This window comes from Gorilla gorilla, chromosome 2 (genome assembly GCF_029281585.2).
Source record: "Gorilla gorilla gorilla isolate KB3781 chromosome 2, NHGRI_mGorGor1-v2.1_pri, whole genome shotgun sequence".
In the NCBI taxonomy this organism is placed as follows: domain Eukaryota; kingdom Metazoa; phylum Chordata; class Mammalia; order Primates; family Hominidae; genus Gorilla; species Gorilla gorilla.
In genome coordinates, this window is record NC_086017.1 from 207,450,169 (window position 1) to 207,472,029 (window position 21,861).

The window sequence follows — 21,861 nt, forward strand, 5'->3', positions numbered from 1 at the left end:
CTCCCCACCAACCCCCACTTCTGTCCCAGGGCCAAAGCCTGAAGAAGGGCTCCTCTGAAACCCAGCCAGGCCGGAGAGAGAGGACGGAGGAGGCGGCAACGCCTGGGCACCCAGACCCACAGCCTTGTGAGGTGACGAGGCCTGGCTGGAGCGGGGTGACTCCGGAACAGCCCATCCCAGAAACCAAAGTCAAACCCGAGAGCACCACGGTCCGCGGGGAGGTGGGAGGTGCAGGGAGGCAGGGGGGCGCGGGGAGGCAGGGGGGCGCGGGGAGGCGGGGGGCGCGGGGACCCGTGGGCGCGGGGCGCGGGGGGTGCGGGGAGACGGGGCTGTGCTCCCCCTGCCCAGCCTCCTCATACACAGGGCCACTGGCCCGGCCCCACCACACACAGCCACCCTGTGATTCCCACCCTGCCTGCAGGGCGGGAAGGAAGGAGAGAGAATACCCCGAGACGAGAGGAGTCCCATCTGAAAAATAGCAGGGCCACTCGAAGGAGCAGAGCCACGGCTCCCCAGCACGCACACAGCCTCCCACGGTGGCCCGTAGAGGAGGAACCCCGGCACCAGCTGGGCTGCGGCTCTCCTGCTACACCCACGGGCTCCCTGGTGGCTGCCGTGGGCCAGATGCTGGACTCTGCTCTCCACACCTCTTCAGAGGCGCTCAGTAACCGGGTGAGAATGCTGCTGAGGCCGAGACCTTGCTCAGAGCAGCGTGACTCGTGCCCAAGGCAGGTCACTCCATCTGGCCTTTCCCTTCCGCCAACACTGCCCAGCTCCAGGCACAGAAGCCTCCTTTGGGACCCACTTCTGAGAGGGAAAGGAGACACCAAGCCCACCTCCCTTAGTGCAGGTATGGCCGAGGCAAGAGCCCCCATGGCTGCTGGGAGTCCTGACACCACTCGAGAAAACATGCTTGCTCCTGGGGGAAGGAGAGGAAGAGTGCGGAGGATGTGTGCAAGAAGCTCCTCTTGGGATGGCGCCCGCGCACACTCCGAGGCACAAGAGACTCCCCTCGGGATGGCGCCCACACACACTCTGAGGCATAAGAAAGCCCTAGGGATGGCGCCCACGCACACTCCGAGGCACAAGAAGCTCCCCTCGGGATGGCGCCCACGCACACTCCGAGGCACAAGAAGCTCCCCCTCGGGATGGCGCCCACGCACACTCCGAGGCACAAGAAGCTCCCCCTCAGGATGGCGCCCGCGCACACTCCGAGGCATAAGAAAGCCCTAGGGATGGCGCCCACGCACACTCCGAGGCACAAGAAACTTCCCTCGGGATGGCGCCCACACACACTCCGAGGCACAAGAAACTCCCCTCGGGATGGCGCCCACGCACACTCCGAGGCATAAGAAAGCCCTAGGGATGGCGCCCGCGCACACTCCGAGGCACAAGAAGCTCCCCTCGGGATGGCGCCCACGCACACTCCGAGGCATAAGAAAGCCCTAGGGATGGCGCCCACGCACACTCCGAGGCACAAGAAGCTCCCCTCGGGATGGCGCCCACGCACACTCCGAGGCACAAGAAGCTCCCCCTCGGGATGGCGCCCACGCACACTCCGAGGCACAAGAAGCTCCCCTCGGGATGGCGCCCACGCACACTCCGAGGCACAAGAAGCTCCCCTCGGGATGGCGCCCACGCACACTCCGAGGCACAAGAAGCTCCCCTCGGGATGGCGCCCACGCACACTCCGAGGCATAAGAAGCTCCCCTCGGGATGGCGCCCAAGCACACTCCGAGGCATAAGAAAGCCCTAGGGATGGCGCCCACGCACACTCCGAGGCAGCTTCGTCCCGAGGCTCCAGTGGGACTTCCAAGAGGACCGTGTCACTTCTCGCAGCCCACACGCACCCGTGTGAGGCTCAGTGTGGCCGAGGCACCAGCAGCCCAGAGGGGACTGAGGCCAGCCCTTCCTTCCAGGCCCGCCCTGTCCGCGCCCTCTCTCTCCTGCGACGAACAGGCCGGAGTCCCCGTGGCCATGGGAGGGCCAGGGCTGCTACCCGGCCGTGACTGAAGCAGGGGCGGATGAGGACTTCCTGGGGAAGCAGGAAAAGGGCCCAACACCTCCGCATGAACCTTCTACCTCCTGCTGCCCCCGGGCCTCTGGTCAACGTCTCTGGGGTAGACAAGATGGAAAACAGAGGCCGGTGCTGAAAACTGCCTAAGGCCACCCCAACTCTGGAAATCTCAGCACCGTGTTCCCGTCCGGGCCGAAGGTAGTCCAGAAATGGCTCAACTAATGCCGGACATTCTGTTCAAAACGCCCGCCCGCTCTTCTCCCTGGGGGTCCCAGGCGCCCAGGCCTGGAGGGATAACCTGGATGCCTGGCTCCCACCCACCACAGGAAGCCGAGGCTCCAGGGCCAGACCAGGCCAAGGACCCGCAATGGATTCCAACACCCGCTCTGTATGCAGAACAAAAGTGCTGCCAGCCACCCCTTCCTCCAAACGAGCCCCCGGGAAAGACCAGTCATCATTTGTGTCTCCAAATCTGGACACAGCACGAAACATCTAGGTGTCTCCCCTCTGCCCACAGCCCAGTACCCTGAGAAGGACTGAGCCTAGACTCAGTCCAAGCTGCGGCAGGTGGCCTCCCAGACTCCGCACCAGGAAACAAATACTGGACACAGCTTCGCAAGTGGGAAGCCATGGCGAAGAGAAGGCCAGGCTAGGAGGGAGCTCCAAACACAGACCCACAGATGCACACCCAGGCCCAAAGACTCACACAGAGCCATCCGCCTGGAGACATGGAGACGGAGGCAGCCAAACAAACATGGAGACATTCAGGGACTGAAAAAACAAGGGGGCAGAGTCAAGCTCTGCCACCACCGACACCCAGGCCCGCTCCCAAGCCTCACCGGCTGTTGTGGCCTCCTGACCCTCACCTCCCACCTCCTGAGCAGCTCCAGGCACGGAGGGCAGGTGCTGTGGTTCCAAGCCAGGGCTGGTGGCCCGGGGGGAAGGAGCCCCCAGAGCCCCACCAGCAGCAGCCACAGGGAACCAGCGGCTGGGGCCAACGGGAGCCTCCGACGGAAGGGCGGGGCAGGGCACACCCACAACTCTCCCAGGAGCAGCCGCTCCCGGCCCCTCCCACTGCCCGCCTTGCCCCGGCGGTGACCTAAAACACCAGCTCCAGAGACACACGCCCCAAACACAGGCCACTCTGAGTCACCCCTGGGGACACTGGCAGGCACACAGGCTCCTGCTGAGAGCAAGGGAAGCAGGTGGTAAAGATCTGGGGCTCCGGCAGCAGCACAAGAGGGGCCAGGCCCATGCCATGGCTTTCCAGCTCGTGGAGGTGGACACGGTCGTGAGGCTGGACTTCGGGCTGGAGGCCCTGCCAGGTACTTCCAGGGGACCCCCCACCCTTAATCTTCCTATTTCCAGAATGCTCCCCAGAGCGCCACGCTTGCAATCCCATCCCTGGCCCCTCAGCTCCAAACCTGCAGACTGTTTGCCTCCTGTCCCCAGGCCTCTCTTTCTAGAACCTTCTGCTTTCTTCCCCAGCATAACACCCCTAACCACAGGCCCTGCAGTCTCAGTATGTCATTCCTATTCCCAGACCCTGGGCCCAAGGGTGAGGGAGCCGGGCCTGGGAAGGCTCGGGGTGTCGGGGCCACAGCGGTGCAGCTCACACTCCACACAGCCCCCCCAGGTCTCCTCCACCCACCCCCAAGAAGCACAGGATTGCACCGAAGGCCGCAGACCCCAAAAGCTGCAGTGCAGGTGGAAGAGGCTCCCTGGGAAGCAGCCCCAGCCCCATCCTTGCCTGGCCTGAGTCAGGAGCTGCGAGCACAGGGGAGTTCCTCCACTTCGCTCTTCTTCCTGGTCCTCAATACTGCCCCTGCCTCAAAGGCACCTGAAACCTGCCCTGCCCCAGCCAGTTGCTCAGACACCCTGGGGATCAGCCAGCACAAGGCAGGGCCAGCAGTGGTGGGGCCTCAGGGCAGGCGCTAGAACTGCGGGGGCTCAGGTGGAAGACAGGGACTCCCGAGAGGCTGTGGGAGGAGGGTTACGTATAGAGAGGGCCCTCCCAAGGGGAGATGGGAAGAGAGGCCCAGAGGCTGGAGGCAGGCCTGGGAGCCGGTGGTGGGCTCAGCAGGAAGGCTGGAAAGCTGCAAGAGGGCAGGCTGGGCTGCTTCAGCTACTGAAACGCACCCAGGTGGATGGCTGAGTCCCTGTGCCAGAAAGAAGCAGGGAGAGAAGCGGGGAGGAGCAGAGGAGGAAGCACGGGAGTCCAGAACTCTGCTGCCACCGAGGCCAGGCCACTCCCTACCCCTCCATAAAGGCAGCCTGGCCCAACCACACAGCCAGGGCTGCAGCCCAGTGGGAAAGGGTGGTGGAGGGAAGCTGGGCAGGGAAAGGCACTAGGAAGACGGAGGCAGGCCTGTCCTCCCCTCACACTGCAGGGTTCAGGCCCAACCGCCAGCCTGTATGTGGCCAAGGGAATCTTGGAGGCCAAAGAGATCTGTCCACAGGCCCCTCCGACCTGTGCCCTTCAAGCGATCCCAGGGCGGGGCCCAGCCCTGCACTCCCTACCTTCCCTCAATGACGGTGATGACATCATTCATCTGGATGTGCAGCTTGTCCGGTTCCTCAAAGTCCTGAAGGGCCCGCATGTCTGTGGGCTGGGCCTGGAGGAAGAGGAAGGTCGTGGCCAACTCTGGGACTGACGCCTGGGTAGCCCCTCAGCTTGAACACCCCAGCTCTCCTGGGCTGACCTGTCCCTCACCTCCAGCAGGAAGTCCCGCAGGGCCACAAACGTGGGTCTGTCCTCTGGCTTGTGAGCCCAGCACTGGACCATGACATTGTAGATGTCCTGGGGACAGTCCTCGGGCCGGGGCAGCCGCTCCCCCTCCTTGTCGATCTTATGCAATATCTGAAAGTGAGGAGGTGCAGTTTGAGGACAAACAGAGCACCCAGCCCTTCACTTCCCGCCTTCCCTCCAGCCCATCCACAGCTGCAGCGGCTGCTGCCATGCCTGGCCTCCAAAGAAGGGATCTGCCTGCCTGGGAGGGGCCCTCTCCAGAGCCCCAGTCCCTTCTTCCCAGGTCTGGGGCCTCGGAACAAGTGGATGTGGCAAGGGCTAGAGAAGGAGGGCAGGCCCCAGCTTTTCCCTCCCCGTCTCTTTGCTGGGCTCTCCCTGAGGCCATACAGATACGGGGCGTGGGGGGAGGCACAGGGCATGGGGGGAGGCACAGGGCGTGGGGGGAGGCACGGGGCATTGGGGGAGGCACGGGGCGTGGGAGGAGGGAGTCCATGGGTGAGAGGCAGTTCCAGCAGGGCCAGGCTGCAAGCAGGGAATGGAATTCACCCCACCAGCCCTATGGGGGCCCGTCTCCCAGCCCTCACCTGACTGCCGTTGAGGCCGATCCAGGGCTCCTGGCCGTAGGTGAACATTTCCCACAGTGTCACCCCGAACATCCAGGTGTCGCTGGCATGGGAGAAGGTGCGTGTCTTCAGGCTCTCGGGGGCACACCTGGCAGAGGCAGGGGTCAAAGAGAAGCCCTCTCAAACACCCTACCTGCGTCCGCCCCACGGACTTAAAACACTCATTCAGCAAACACTTGTTGTGACCCCGTGCCAGGTTCAACAGTGGGTCTCAGGGGCGCCGTGTGAAGCGGGCAGGACCCCTTGACGACACGGTGCACGGACTTGGGGAAATCGTCTAAGCCCAGGCCTCTTATTCACTTGCAGCCTGGTGGGGGAAGAGGAGAGGAAGTTTCCCAGCCAGAGAAGCATGGAAAGGAAGGAGGTCAGAGGCTCTGGGATGGGGCAGGGAGAGAAGATCACAGGCTGTTTTCTGACTGTGGTGGGAGGATGACAATTCCCAGATTTGGGGCGGGATCCTGGGATTTGGGTCCTTTGGCAGGAAGCAGTGGGTGGGAAATTCGGGTAGGGCCTGGGGAAGAACCAAAATGGGTAGAAACAGTCATACTGGCTTCACCCAAATACACCCATTCGTTCTGGGCACCCCCGGGTGAGGGGGAAGTGCCACTGCGGTGAGGTCAGAAAGGACATCCCGGCGTGGACTGAGGTGCAGAGAGGAGGGTGGTGCCCAGACAGGGAACCAGAAAGAGCCCTGCCCCTCAAAGGGGATGGGGCCGGGAAAGTCACTCGAGATCACTAAGGCTCATTATCCTCGTCGGTGAAATGAGAACAATAACCCGCCCACTTCATCGTGCTGTTTAAAGGCAACTGTATTAATACCTTACCATGCAAACCAGGATGCCTGAATACAAAAGAGGCTGCTCTAAATTACTCCAGGACAACAGGCATAATCTAAGACCTCTGCTCGCCCTGGGTGTAAAGCCAGCTGCTCGTTAAGATGACCATGCGTCCTGGATCATAAGGGTTGCCCACAGCCACCGCTTGGGAAAGCAGAGCTGGAACAACCCTTCCCGCCTCAAAGCAGGCAGATCACAGACCTTTGGGTGCCTCTGGCACCAGAGAACCACAGTGGTCTCAGCAGAGGATAAGCCCGCACAGGGGCCAGGGCAGGGCCAAGTACCACCCCCAGTGCACAGGTAAGCAGCCCTGGCCCATCTACAAGGCCTGCTGTGGCCTGGGCCTGTCTACCACTAGCTCTCCCTAGAACATGCTTACCAACGAGTCTTTCCCTGGCGAACTTCCCTGACATTTTAGGAAACCTTTGAATACCTCCCCACAGAAATGCCCCTCGGAGAGGACACAGCATCTATCCCTGAAACACCCCCCTCCCCCAGCAATGCCCCTTGGAGAGGACACAGCATCTATCCCTGAAACACCCCCCTCAACAATGCCCCTTGGAGAGGACACAGCATCTATCCCTGAAACACCCCCCTCAACAATGCCCCTTGGAGAGGACACAGCATCTATCCCTGAAACACCCCCCTCAACAATGCCCCTTGGAGAGGACACAGCATCTATCCCTGTAACACCCCACCCAGCGGTGCCCCCTTGGAGAGGACACAGCATCTATCCCTGTAACACCCCCCTCCCCCAGCGATGCCCCTTGGAGAGGACACAGCATCTATCCCTGTATCACCCCCCCCCCCCCAGCGATGCCCCTTGGAGAGGACACAGCATCTATCCCTGTAACACCCCCGCCCCCAGCAATGCCCCTTGGAGAGGACACAGCATCTATCCCTGTATCACCCCCACCAGCGATGCCCCTTGGAGAGGACACAGCATCTATCCCTGTATCACCCCCCCCCCCCCCAGCGATGCCCCTTGGAGAGGACACAGCATCTATCCCTGTATCACCCCTCCCCCCAGCGATGCCCCTTGGAGAGGACACAGCATCTATCCCTGTAACACCCCCCTCCCCCAGCAATGCCCCTTGGAGAGGACACAGCATCTATCCCTGTAACACCCCCCCGCCCAGCAATGCCCCTTGGAGAGGACACAGCATCTATCCCTGTAACACCCCCGCCCCCAGCAATGCCCCTTGGAGAGGACACAGCATCTATCCCTGTATCACCCCCACCAGCGATGCCCCTTGGAGAGGACACAGCATCTATCCCTGTAACACTCCCCTCCCCCAGCAATGCCCCTTGGAGAGGACACAGCATCTATCCCTGTATCACCCCACCCAGCAGTGCCCCCTTGGAGAGGACACAGCATCTGTCCCTCTAACACCCCTCCCCCAGCAATGCTCCTTGAAGAGGACACAGCATCTATCCCTGTATCACCCCATCCACCAAAGCCCCTTGGAGAGTCCCACAGCATGTATCCCTGTGATTTCCAGCACCCAGACCCTGGCACGTGGGCCCTCAAGAATTCCTAGATGGATGGTGAGTGAATGGGTGCAAAGGAGGGCACCCCAGGCTTAGAACAGATAAGGGCAGGCCCAAGCAAAACCAGGGGCTGTGGTGGATCCAGAAAGCCCCAGAAGCTTTGAGGCCTGGGTCTGCAGGGACTCTGTGAGCTGGCAGCACCTGCCCCTCACCAGGCGAAGGGCACCTTGCGATGTTCCTGCATGACGTAATGGTCGTCATTCTGAGGTAGTGCTCGCATCAGCCCAAAGTCCCCGATCTTGACCAGGTCGCGGGTAGCCAACAGCAGATTGCGGGCAGCCAGGTCACGGTGAATAAAGCGCTTGGACTCCAGGTAGCCCATGCCCTCAGCCACCTGCACAGCGTAGCGGCTCAGAGTCCCCAGGAGGAAGTGGCCCTGGTGCTTACGTAGCCGGTCCAACAACGATCCCAGAGGTGCCAGCTCTGTCACCTGAGGCCACGGAGGAGGCAGGAGGAATGAGCTGGAGGACCCTGCCCCTTCTCAGCAGCCCACGCTGGGCCCCCAGCCCCCTTCCTGAAGGCTTTCCAGAGCCAGGCTGCACGCACCTTCCTGGCCTGCTGTCTGGGGACCTCTAGGAGTCCTGCAGTTTCTCAGGCCTCTCCCTCGAGGCAATTTGGGAAACTGATGCCTAGAGAGAAGGAGCCCAAAGAGGCAGTGGCTAGAAATTCCAAAACTCAGCCAGGTGTGGTGGCTCACGCCTGTAATCCCAGCACTTTGGGAGGCCGAGGTGGGTGGATCATTTGAGGTCAGGAGTTTGAGATCAGCCTGGCCAACATGGTGAAACCCCGTCTCTACTAAAAATACAAAAACTAGCCAGGCATGGTAGCACACGGCTGTAATCCCAGCTACTTGGAAGCCTGAGGCAGGAATATCGCGTGAACCCAGGAGGCCGAGGTTGCAGTGAGCCTAGATCATGCCATTGCACTCCAGCCTGGGCGACAAAGTGAGACTCCATCTCAAAATAAATAGATAAATAAAACATAAATTCCCCAAATTAAACTCAGTGGCCAGCCCCTCCCATGGGAGTAACTCTCTGACACTGAGCACCAGCAAAATCCAGAGACGGACCCGGACTGGACCGCAGCAGACACAGCCCGTACCAGGCTGGGCCCCTGTGGACCCCTTTACTCCATCAGGTTGGGGGACCAAAGTAGGATCTAGGGCGCCTCTGACCTTAGGATGGAGAGAGTAACCGAACCACACATCTGGGACCAGAGCCCTCTCCCTGCCCGCCCCCTCCTGCCCGCAGTACTCACCATCTTCATGGGCGGCGTGAGCACCACCCCGTAGAGGCGGATGAGGTTTCGGTGGTCGAGCGAGTGCATGGCATTCACCTCCCGGATGAAGTCGTCCATGGCTTCTGGCTGGCTCAGGACATCGGGCTTCAGGCACTTCACAGCCACACTCACCTGCCCAGAGCGGGATTTGCAAGGACTCAGGACTTGCCAGGTCCCGGACACACAGAGCCAACCTGCTCCACCCTCCAACTCGGCTCAACGATCCCTGCCTGTGAGCTCCTCATCTGGGTGGGTAAGCATGTCACCAGTGCCTGGGCTTACGTGCTCTGCGTGAGGCCTGGCTGGAGAAGGGCAGACGGCTGGCCCTCAGGAGCCATCATCGGCCACACCTCCCCTTCCTGGGGGAATGCCAGGCTTAAATACCAACCAAAAAGTAAGAGATAACCAGTATGATGAGAGAATATTCAAATTTTATAAAATGGAATTTTTTTTTTTTTTGAGACAGTCTCGCTCTTGTCGCCCAGGCTGCAGTGCAGTGACGTGATCTCAGCTCACTGCAACCTCTGCCTCCCGGGTTCAAGTGATTCTCCTGCCTCAGCCTCCTGAGTAGCTGGGATTACAGGCAGGTGCCACCACGCCTGGCTAATTTTGTATTTTTAGTAGAGATGGGGTTTCTCCATATTGCTCAGGCTGGTCATAAAATGGAATATTAAAGGTGTTTTGCTGTAGAAGGAAAATGCTGTAAATGTAATGCCAAAAACAAAGCTGTGGAGCTAGAAGTCTGCACAGTGGCTTCCCCGGGAGAAGGACGCACTGAGTGGACGGAGAATGAGGAGCCCTGTGAAGTGCCGGGAATGCACCGCACGTGATCTGAGCAGTAAGGACACGGCTGCTGCACAGGAAACAGTCACGCCAGAACTGTATGCTGTGGTGCACACGTTATCCCTGAGGGGAAAATGTTAAATGCAATGCCGAGAAGAAAGAACAAGATTTTAAAAGCTGTATCCAGAATTTGTATCTTAACTAAATCCAACAAAATACCTAAAGTGGGAGGAAGAGGCTCGACTTCCTCTGAGTGGTGGGATTACAGGCGATTTTTTTTCCTTGTTTTTCAAATACTTTCCACGCTTTTATAATAAATTATTTTTATAGTTGAAATAATAAATGTGCTTAGTTAAACCTGAGCATGGGCTGGACGTGGTGGCTCACACCTGTAATCCAAGCACTTTGGGAGGCTAAGGTGGGCAGATCACCTGAGGTCAGGAGTTCGAGACCAGCCTGGCCAATATGGTGAAACCCCGTCTCTACTAAAAATACAAAAATTAACTGAGTGTGGTGGTGCATGCCTGTAATCCCAGCTACTCAGGAGGCTAAGGCAGGAGGATTGCTTGAACCCGGAAAGTGGAGGTTGCAGGGAGCAGAGATCGTGCCTACTGCACTCCAGCCTGGGCGACAGAGCGAGACTCCGTCTCAAAAATAAATAAATAAATAAAACCCCAAAAATCCTGAGCATGGACTCTGCGATGAGCCACACTGTGATGCATCCCCAGTCCCATCCACACCCTGGTTGGGGGCAGAAGAGCCACTACCAGCCCCGGGTCCCATGCCTCTGCCGCGCTGGCAGGACACAGAGAGCTCACCGTCTTCCCTGAGGGCGCGTCCCACTCGCCCCTGCGCACCACGCCAAAGGAACCATCGCCCAGCTTCTCCAGGAGGCGCAGGTCCTTCTCCCCAATGAGGCAGGTGAGGCTCTGCAGGGGCCCCTCCCCTGCTGGGCCCCCAGGGGCGGGTGAGGTCTTCCGGAAGGTGCTCTGAGAGTGATGAGGGGGGAACTCAGCCTCCAGTCGCTTTCCACTGAACACCTGTTTGAAGGCAGCCGGGGGCCAGATGGAATCCAACACCCCAGGGTCAGTCACTCAGTCCCACCCCGCTGGGTCCACCTGGTGATCCCTGGCTTCGGCTTCCAGATAGGTCCTGGCTTTGCCAAACTGCCAGTGGGGCAGCCTGGCTGGAGGCCCACACTCCGTCCAGGGCACACCCCCAAACATGAACCCAAAGCCTGACGCTGGCCTCAAGGAGGGTGCCAGAAAAAGACCGACAGGCATGCAGCCTGTGGCTGAGCGGCCCCATACCCAGCTGTGTGGAGAGGGAGGGCACCGCCCAGCCAAGGTCGGAGTCTCCTCCCAGTCCTGCCCCACCCTCCCTTCCTGCACCCGCCGCCCCGCAGACTCCAGCCCTAACCCGCGTCGATGGCGTAGGAGCCGCATGGGCCCTCCACAGACACCTCCTTGTCCATTTTTAGCCCTGGCCCCTTCTCTGGCCTGACCATTTGGTGCTGTCTGTCTCCACCCTCACCAGGGAGTCGGCTGCCCTTCATCCTGCCCAGGGGAGAGGATAATTTTAGTCTGAGGTTGAGCCGTGAGTGTGTGTGTGGTTCAGATGAAGCTAGTCCTTGCTGGGAAGGGGCCTGGGAAGACAGCTGGGTCTCTGGAGGGGCGCCTAGAGCTGAGGGCTGAGACAGAAGGAAGAGTGGAGGAGACTTGGAGGCCAGGGTGGACAGGGAGGGGCCGAAGGTCAAGGGACAGAAGAAAGGAGGCCATGAGGGTCAAAGCTGGCCACATCGGTCTGACTCGGCCTCCACTGAGGCACCCACAGCCTTGGCTCCAGATTGCAGATTCTTGCCAGCTTGGGTCTCACGCCCCCAGAGCTGGTGGATCCTTATCCGTCCGGGCTAGGGTGCCTCAAATCTGAGGGCCTCTTCTGGCCTCTGCCCTGTGCTTCCTCCCAGTAACTAGAATGCCTTATGTTTGCAACGTTCAGGTTACAGAACCCTCCACAGCCGTTATCTCCGGTGCCTCCTACAGCCCCGGGAGGTGAGCTGGGCAGTGGGGACCGTATCATTTCACTGAAGACACAACAAAAATCTGGAGGCCACTGACTGCCCAGGGACCTATCAAGAGCCAGTGGCAGATCCAAGACCCCTAAATCTCAGCAAACCACGCTGCTCTCTTCTCCTGCCTCCACCGTCCCGACACTACTCATCCTTCCCTAAAACCCGGGCAAAGGACCAGGACACTGTTTCCAGAAAAAGCCACAGGATCCCAAGAGACAGCCCCTTTGCCGGATTGCAGCCAGGAAAATCTCTGCTGCCCAATCCCACTGCAGCTGTTCGGCCCTGCCCACCCCCTAACCCAGCCCTGAAGCCAGAAGTGGGGAGGAAAGGCCACGGCTGGCTCACTTCCTCTCTCATTGTCTTCCAGACAATGGGCAAAGTTCCACTGAGTCAGACCAGGGACTCACTACACCACAGACCCAAATTAGGACAAGGTGTGGGGAGAGGTGGGGACAGGCTGGGACAGGCTGTGGGGAAGGAAGCTGTCAGCAGGGACAGATGACCAGAGAAACCCAGAGATTAGAGAGGGTCAGGGAGGAGGGAAGCCAAGCAAAGACGTCCTGGGTCCAGACAGGTCCACCACCCCACACTGGACACTGGCCCCAACGCTCAGACACAGCAGGGCTAAGTTAAGGCACACTTGTCAATGAGGTCCTGTTCCAGGCGTGCTGAGAGGGGCTGTGAAGGCCTCACCGCACACAGGCTGCTCACGTGTCCGTATCTGGCGGGAGACAGACACTTAGCCCAGCAGCTCTACAAGTGCCCTGCCCGATAAGACCCTGGACGCGGGGGTCCTGTACAAAGTGCCGGCAGAATGGCGAGATTCGACCTGCCGGGGAGCTGGGGAAGGTTCCCAGGACCGGAAGCTGAGGGGGGCGTTCAAGGCTGCCCCCCTCCCACCTCCTCACCCACCTCCTCACCCACCTTACTCATCCACGACTTGCGTTTGCACAAGGCCTTCCTCCTCTTCACAGCCTCCCACAGCCGCCGCTGGCCTGCAGGGAGGGCGGGGAACCGCGTGCTGTGAAGGCCGCCGTAGCCCGAGAGAGGCTGCTGCCTGTGGTCCCCTTGGGGGTGAGCCTGCCACTAGACACCGCCCAGCCCGATGATAGCAATGAAATCAACCCCAACTAACCCGGAGCCTCAACTGACCGACGGTCTCTGCACTCCACTTCCTGGCACTGGCTCTCAAACTGGGTGAAGGTGTTTAACCAAAAACTTGAAGCGATGGGCTTCTCCCAGTTCTCAGGAAAAATCAAGGTAATGAACAGAATTTTCTCAATGTTGAGGTTTTTTTCCCTCCATAAAATTTTCTTATGCTACTGGCATCAGACACCAACTATCCAGGCCTAAAGTAGCATACATCAATGTCTACCTTGACACATTACTACCTATTTAGCTATTTTAACTAAGTCAGTGTCTAACTTGACACATTACTACCTATTTAGCTATTTTAACTTGAAAGCCCTAATACGTTTCTAATGTTCTATGAAGAACATCATGACTTTTAGATGCTACAACCCCCACTTTTAGGAAAAATATGAAGGGTTGAACTCAAATCAGAGCAAACCTGTGTGTATGTGCGTGCGTGTGTGCACACGTGTGTGCGCACGTGTGCGTCTGCGCGTGTATGTGTGCATGTGCGCATGCGTGTATGCCTTGCGTGTGCGTGTGCATGCGGGTGTGTGCACACACGTGTGCGTGTATGTGTGCGTGTCTGTGTGCGCAGGCGTGTGTGCGCACGCGTGCGTACGCACGTGCATGCGTGTGTGCATGTGCGTGTGTGCGTGCACGTGTGTGTGTGCGCACATGTGCGTGTGTGCCTGCGTGTATGCGTGTGTGCGTGCGTGTATGCCTGTGCGTGTGCATGCGTGTGTGCGTGTGAGAGAGCAAGAAAGAGAGCGTGAGCGCGAATCAGCAAACCATCTGAGAGTTAGCGTTCTCCCTACAGATCTCTGCACATGGACCCCCCGGTAGTCAGAATGATGAGAACAGACTCAATTCGATGCTTATGAAGGAGGGGCAATGGAGGACATACACTCTACGTGAGAACAATCAGAACGGGGCATGGAGTGACTCCTGTGTAGCCAGCTTTAGGGAAGACCTCACTCTCCTCAAACTCCAATTCACCTTTACAACTGCCAACTGTTCTCATCACACATCAGCACCTACTGATGTCCCTCCTGCTCCCTCAGGGCTCTGGGACAGACAGAGTTCTCAGCTGCCACCCGTGCACCGAGTGGTCCTGAGGACAGAGGACGGAAAGGGTCAGGGGCAAGACAAGCCAGGCCAACATCCCACCTACCAGGCCGGCCCATGCCGATCTTCTCCAGGTCCTCATTCTTGACGTACTCAAAGTGGGACAGGCGGGTGACGTTGAGGTCGTCTCGGAGCCGCAGGAAGTACTGTTGCAGCTGCACCTCGGACAGCAGCTCCAGCAGCCAGCCTGTGCCCTCCTCTGGCTGCATTCTGCCGCCTCCCAGCCTCTGTGGGGGGAGGAATGGCTCAGGGACAAGGGTTGTGGGGGGACAACAGGGGCCTGCCCGAGTGACCTGGGCTCACCTTCATCCCACTACACGGCCACCCGGAAGGGCTCACACCACCTTCTGACTCCCGAGAGAAGCTACCGAGAACCGCCTGGACCCACGTCCCCTATTCCTGCCAGCCACAGGGCACAATTAGGGTGGCGGAGATACAGCCCTGGCCCTGGAGTCAGGAGTCAGGGTCTTGCTCCCAAAATGCGATCTGTGACTGAGTGACCCAAGATCAACCTGTGCTCATATTCCTGCTCTAAGTTTCTAGGGGTCGAAAGCCCTTGAAAATCTTTTAAAAACTAACAGTGGTCTCTCCGGGAACACCGGCGTGTTCTTACTCCTAGTATTTGATAAAAATCTCTAGGGTGCAAAGTGCCCGGAGACCCATCTATGGGCTCCTCAGATGTGATGGGGAAAACTCTCAGGATCAGATGAGCTCCACGCTAAGTTCCTCCCAGCGCCTGACCACCCCGGCCCGGCCTCTCCTAACAATCCAAAGACCACTCCACGGGCCACCACTCAAGCGCCTACAGGGCCACAGCAAGCGGAAGACAAGAGGGAGGGCTGGGGCCTGCGGTGGGCTGGCAGACACCCCTGTCAACAGGGAGCTCAGATCCCATCAATGGTCGTCAGAAGAAACTGTGGCCCAGTGTTGTCAAAGCTTTCCATTTTTTCAGGAAATAAGAGAAATCTCAATTTACATGTGAACCTCACCATTGAAGCTTGGAGAAGGTAATCTATGCACGTGGTAAAATATTCAGAAGGCACACTGAGCCACGAATCTCATTCCCTCCCCAGCTGCACAGCCACCCGGCTCCCCAGGAGTTGCCAGTGATGTCTTCTGCGGACGCTTCAGACTCTGTTGTCCCTACACGAATATTCACGCATTAACCATACCATTCTGTTCCCTGATTTCACTTAATATTCGTCTTTCTCCTGACTTTTTAACAATGCTGAATAGTTCAGATCTGAAACGCATGCACACGCACACACAGCGTGCTGGCCAAAGCACACTGCAGGCCGCAATCAGCCAGTGGTACCGGGGAGTGACCTCTGCCCTACACTCTCCTGGGCCCAGATAAAGAAAGCTGGTGGCTCCTTCAAAGCTAAGCAAGCGGATCCACCGCACAGCAAACCCATCCCCGCCTGCGTAAGGTATGTCAGAGCTGAGGGCGTGGCCATGCTAGCCCCGGACCCATCCTCAATCCCCAAAGAGGAACAGGCGAGAGAAAAAAGGCCAGCTGCCCGGCTGGGGACCAAGCCATCGCCCTCCCCCACTCAGCGGTGGCCTCCTCCCCAGCTCCCATCACAGTGAGCAGCACTGAGAAGCAGGCACACACAGCCTGGGCCCAGCGTGAGCCTCCTGCCCCCACAGTTCCCAGTGGCCCTGCCAACACAGTGCCAGTTCCGACTTTTTCAGGAAGCTCAGGGAAGTACAAAGAGTAACAAAGGGGAATGAGAAACCCTCAGTTCAAATCCTGGCTCTTCCACCTCAGCGACCGGGCCAGGCAGCTGGGCCAGCCGGGTGGTTTCCAAGCTTAAAGCTGTAACCCTTTACTGGAATGGTTCTCATGAGGCTGCACAGCCCCCTATGGGACAGTTCTGGTTGCCACAACATTTGGGGGGGGGCCTTATTGACATTCAGTGGGTGGTTGGGGGACAAGAGCGTGAGCTAGCCTGCAATGCATAGGACATTCTCGCACTGTCCCAAATCCCACACAACTCAATTCATGAAGGTGTTTATGATCATGCAAACCTAGAATATGATCCCACTTTATATATTAACAAGAAAGTACTTTTATAGTTGTTTTTTGTTGTTTTTTTTTTTTGAGACAGAGTGAGACTCCCAGGCTGGAGTACAATGGTATGATCTTGGCTCATTGAAAACTCAGCCTCCCGGGTTCAGGCAATTCTCCCGCCTCAGCCTCCCAAGAAGCTGGGATCACAGGCGCCCGGCTAATTTTTGTATTTTTAGTAGAGACAGGGTTCCTCCATGTTGGCCAGGCTGGTCTCGAACTCCTGAGCTCAAGTGATCCACCTGCCCTGGCCTCCCAAAGTGCTGGGGAGCCACTGCTCCTGGCCTTACAGTTTTAATATAAAATAAATTTTCCTGGAATGAAACTACTGTGTAAACTTCAGGGAAAATGGACTTTGCTTTATTCAGAACATAGCAGAAGTCCACTATTTGCAAAAATGTCAGTGAAGGCAACCCCCTCTCATTATTTCAAAACTCCCCTCTCGGTCAGCACTTGCAGATGCTGCCTTCATGGTGTTTCCACCTGAGGTCTCAGGATCTGACTCCTCACTACATTGTCTAGGTTACTAACGTATTAGGATACATAAAATATTATTACCTTCCTCTTATGTCTCTTTATATTAGAGTTCCCACTGTGTTGCTTGTTTCACTGTACACAGGTTAACATGTTAATATAACAAGTTATATATTTCTATTAACTTTATTTAAGACAAGTAACAATAAAAATAACATCTAGGCCAAGCGCAGTGGCTCACAGCTGTAATCCCAGCACTTATGCTGAGGTGGGCGGATCACCTGAGTTCGAGACCAGCCTGACCAACATGGAGAAACCCCATCTTTACTAAAAATAGAAAATTAGCCGGGCCTGGTGGCACATGCCTGTAATCCCAGCTACTCAGGAGGCTGAGGCAGGAGAATCACTTGAACCCGGGAGGCGGAGGCTGTGGTGAGCCAAGGTCGTGCCATTGCACTCCAGCCTGGGCAACAAGAGCAAAACTCCATCTCAAAATAAAATAAAATCTAACACTTCAACTGCACTTACTATATGCGAGGAACAGTTCTAAGTATTAAGCTGTATTCATTTATCCTCAACAAGATCTGTTTACAAAACAAGAGGCGTGGGGTTTAAGAGGACCAGGCGTCGTGGCTTTCCGGAAGCAAGCCCAGAGGAGCACTAGGAGTCACGGGCCTAGGCAGCGTCTCCTCTCCACCCGGCCATGGCCACGGCCCGGCCACCGCTGCCCTGTCCCTGGAGCAAAGTGACGCCCCCCTCCAGGGCTCAGCCTCAGGATGGGGGCTCCTAGTCTCCCGCAGGGCGAGCATTCTCCAGGCCCCCTCTTCTTCCTCCCACCACCAACTCCCAAGGATCCAGGCCCCCTCCTCTAGGCTCCTGAAAACAGCTCAAAGCCATGCCCGGGGTGGTCAGGGCTGGGGGAGACCCAGAGGCCCCTCCCCTGAAGCTCTTCAGAAAGCACAGCCCGGCCTGTTCCCTCTCCCTGAAACACCGGCTAATGCACCTCTGTTCAGCTGTGCACTCCATGCTCCCTGACCCAGCAACAGCGCAGCTCTGCACAGAGGATGCATGTGGGAGGACGGGAAGGAACTCCGGGATGCTGGTGAGGCAAGCGGTCAGGGTCTCAGTCCAGGGTGACTCCGCAGGGGTCCGCCTCCCCTCTAAGTCCCCGTCCAGCCCAGGGTTCTTTGTGCAGCACAGGGCATGGCTGCAGCTCCTCCAGAGTTCAGACACTCTCCAATTCTGCATGGTCCTGGCCCCCGCACCTCGCGGAGTCTGCACACCTGTGTCCGTCACTACTCTGTGGCCGGTGTGCAAACACACAGGCCAAGAAGGAATGCAGCAGCCGCAGGAGAGGCCACTTGGCCCGGACTCCCCGTCAAGCCCTCACTGGCGGGGTCCCTCAGCCGCTCCCAGTCTTGCTTTCTGCCTCTCAGTCAAGTGCTGGTGCTGAGGAGCCCAACCAGTCCCCAGCAGTCCAGCCCCTGTCCCCCACTCACTGTGTACAGGCGTCGCCGCAGTCTGGCCAGGAGAGGGAAGGAGAGCTCCAGGCCAGGGAACCGACGTGCTGCCGGCATCTCCACGCAGCGGGACCCCCCCGAGCAGTCACTGGGGATCCAGTGGCCTCGGCTCCGGAGCTTCGCACTCTGCCCAGGAGCCCTCCAAATCCCACACCAGGGGTGGGAAATGAGGAAGAACGGGGTGGGCCCCTCCGCTCTGCTGCAAGCCCCGCTGGGTTTCCACAGCTGGCTGGTCTGGCAGGGAGCGGAGGAGCTTTCCTCACGCTGGCTGCAGCCGGGATCCTCTGTCCTGTTTCTGTCTTCTCCCCAGGGCAGTGGTCACAGTCCAGCCCTACTCCCCGGCTTCCCCACCCAACTGCCCGCCCGCCTGCCCTCCCTCTTGCCTGCCTCTCTCTCTCCCTCTCTCCCTCCCTCCCCAGCTGAGCAGCTCTGACACTGGCTGAAAACGGACCTTTCTGAATCACTGCCAAGAGGGCGGCAGGAATGGGGGGGACTCTTCCTCCCAGCCACCCGCGCTGGCCCCCCTGCCTCCCCATACACAAAGCTCCTGTCTCTGGCTTCTACCCCAGCCCTCACAGTTGCAGACAACTCCTGGGACTTTAGGGTGGGGGCTATGTGACTCAAACAGCACGTATAAAGCAGGGCTGTGGACTCCCTCATGGGCCTGTGTGGGGACGTGGGGACTAACACACAGCCTGAGTGGGAGGCTTGGACCCCAGAGGCTCTGCTGGGCCCTGCGATGACTCTTCAGAGACCCTCCCCCATCCCCCAGTCCCAGCCTTGGCTGGGCGTCTCCTGGCTCAGACCCTAATGTGGCCCTGTTACCCTGGTGCCCGACGGAAATAGGAGGCCGGCAGCCTGCCAGAGTGGGGCAGTCCAGCCAAGAGCAAGGGTAGGGTGGGGTGAGGATCCTCACCCCCTCCCCTGGGGTGGCCTTGTCTGCTGCCCAAATACCCAGGGTGCCTCCTACCCATACCAGGTGGCCAAGTTCCCAAACCCGCTCAAAACAAACAAATATGCCCTGAGACTCCTGCTGGGACGCCCCCACCCCAAAGCTGTAGGATGTCTCCTGTATAACACCCCTGACACAGACCACAGCCTCAGATTAAGGGGCCTAGAGACACTCCATCAAGCCCCCGTGGGGCCCTCATGTTTCTAGAACTGACAAATGATCTCTCTGGCCCTCCTCAAAGGGTGCCAGCTGCTCTTACACCCCCCTCGCTACGGCCCCCAGACACACCTGACAGCTGCAGGAAGCCCTCTCCAGCTCCCCAGGCACCCCCCTCCCTGCTGAGCCATGCCTAGGGAGCCCCTGTTTCTTGCACACTGCTCTCTTGTCCCTGTCCAGCTGGCCACCAGCTCAGGGAGCCTCAGCTGGCTGGAGGGGTGGGCAGCTGGGGAGCAGGGCTTTGGGGACTCAGCATCCCAGGCTCCCTTCCCAGGGCCTCTCCCAGCACTTGACCTCCCTGATGATGCTGAAAGGGACAGCCATTTCCTGGTCTAACTCCAGGAGGTGGGGAGAAGGACACCCCAACTTCAGTCCCTCTTCCTCATCCCCCTGCCATCCAGCCCACAAAGCTTGTGGAGATGGCAGGTGTGGACGGAGTGGGGGCTGAGGTCAGGTGGACAAGATGAGGCCTGTGTTACACTGGAGCTGACTTCTCCCCAAACCTTGGCTGACTGTGCTCTTGCATCAGAGAAGCCTACAGCCTTACCCTAGCACCAAGCACACCTGGAAGGACACCCAGGGACCAGGGGCCGGGGAACAATTTAAGCAGGGTTATTCCCTCTATTTCAAAATGGGTCTGCTGGATCAGAATGGCCAGATTAAAAACTCTAGCGTCCCCAGAAATATGTGTCTCAAAGTCACCAGAACCCCATGCCTGACCCTGGATGTCCAGTAAGAACAAGACCTGTAACTGGCCCAGTAATCCAGCTGTGGGAAGAAGCAAAGTATGTGTGGGTCAGTGCCAGGCCGGCTCCTGGAACCCCCCTTTTTTTTTTTTTTTTTTTTTTTTGAGAGTCTTGCTCTATCGCCCAGGCTTGAGTGCAGTGGCGCGATCCTGGGTTCAAGTGATTCTCCTGCCTCAGCCTCCCGAGTAGCTGGGATTACAGGCACCCGCCACCATGCCCAGCTATTTTTTTTTTTCCGCCATGTTGGCCAGGCTGGTCCCGAATTCCTGACCTCAGCGTCCTCGTCTCAGGTGATCTGCCCTCCTCGGCCTCCCAAAGTGCTGAGATGACAGGCGTGAGCCACCGCGCCCGGCCCCCTTTCTCCTCGCCCAGGAAAACAGCCCGACCTTAAGCCCCAACGCTCCTACCGAGTCCCCCTTTCTCCTGTCAGCTACTGCCCTCTGCCGGTCGGGAGAGGAAGTGCTTTCTCTCCAAGGGGAAGGGAAGCTACCCCATCCCTCAACACAGTGACCATATTTTCAAAAGCAAACAAGGCCATCTGGCTTGGTATTCATATTCAGAAGGCTAGTAAATGGGAATGCCCAGGACATACAGACTCAGTTCTCCTAAAAGACTGAACCCCAATCCTAGCAGTACTTCCTGGACTCCCTTGGGGCATGGAAGAAAGCCCAACGGGCAGCTTTTTGGGGTCCCAGGGGATCCATGCACACAGAGGCAGATGCCAGCATCACTAAGTCACCACCGCCACACCCACATAAACACACCGCTCTCTGTCCCCTGGCCCAGGAGCAGACACTCTCACTCCTGAGGCTGCCGCAGGGGGCAGGGCTGAGCCCGGCTCACAGCAGACGAAGGGGTCTGGGGCCCAGGTATCTGGCTATCCCCTAGCCTTCCCCATTACCTGCGGTCCCTCCTCGCCCCCAGCCAGGCGCTGGTAAGCAGATCTCTCCCCCATGGAGCCCCAAATCCCAGCGGCTGCGGTCAGGGAGAGAAGCAGCGCCCGCAGCCCCCGCCCCGCAGCGGCACCGGCAGCGTCACTGCCCTGCGTCCTGGGGGGCCGGGCCTCGAGCATCCTCCAGAAGCGCAAGGCCGCTACTACGTCTCAGCCCCCATAGCCTCAACCGCCATCGGCCGGCGGCCGGGTGGTCGCGCCCCTCCTCCTGCCGGCCTGCGGCCATTCCCTCCTGCAGCCAGTCCCAGCTCCGTTCCTCCTCTCCGCGGCGCGGCTCCCACCCTCTCCCAGTGAGCCAGCTGTGCCAGCCCCGGGCTGACCCCCACCGAGAGCCGGAGCTCTGCCTTCGCCGGCCGCGGAACCGGGCTCCACTCAGCCCTCGGCCCGCCTCCAGCGCCCCAGAGCTACCAACTGGGGCCTTGGGGATTCACGAGTCCCCCGTATTCACGGTAAGGGGCCATCCGAGAAGCCCCCAGCAGAGGGGCCTCCGTCCGACTCCGTCTGAGACCCCCTCCTCCGAGGCATCCCGGGGCTGCAGCCCACCCCGCCCCCAGCCTGCCCCGGCGGCCGCTCTGTTCCCAGAACGCCGGGCGCCCACCTGCCCCGCAGCTCGGCCCTGCGCTCAGCCGGCTCCGCGCCGCCTCCCAGCGCCCGCCTCCCGCGCAGGCCACGCCCCCGCCCCGAGGCCCCCGCGGCCGGTTCCCCGCGCGCCACTCCCGCAACGCCGCACGCGCTGTGCGCTGGGCACGCTGGGCACGCACTG

The 21,861-nt window shown here is 59.1% G+C and overlaps 1 protein-coding gene across 36 annotated transcripts in view; it reads right to left on the minus strand.

Moving 5' to 3' along the window:
* TNK2 (tyrosine kinase non receptor 2) overlaps positions 1–21,861 on the minus strand; it is a 96,046-nt gene that overhangs the window by 12,449 nt on the left and 61,736 nt on the right. For 20 of the 36 annotated variants that reach the window (XM_063704498.1, XM_063704497.1, XM_063704499.1 and 17 more), the window contains 8 exons: positions 14,214–14,394; positions 12,833–12,903; positions 10,656–10,877; positions 9,034–9,186; positions 7,929–8,206; positions 5,351–5,477; positions 4,731–4,877; positions 4,538–4,632 (listed from right to left, as the gene is read on the minus strand). In XM_063704498.1, the coding sequence (XP_063560568.1) occupies positions 4,538–4,632; positions 4,731–4,877; positions 5,351–5,477; positions 7,929–8,206; positions 9,034–9,186; positions 10,656–10,877; positions 12,833–12,903; positions 14,214–14,376 (1,256 nt within the window). In that variant the 5' untranslated portion in view covers positions 14,377–14,394. The other 16 variants (XM_055382727.2, XM_019023273.4, XM_004038248.5 and 13 more) reach the window with 9 other exon arrangements.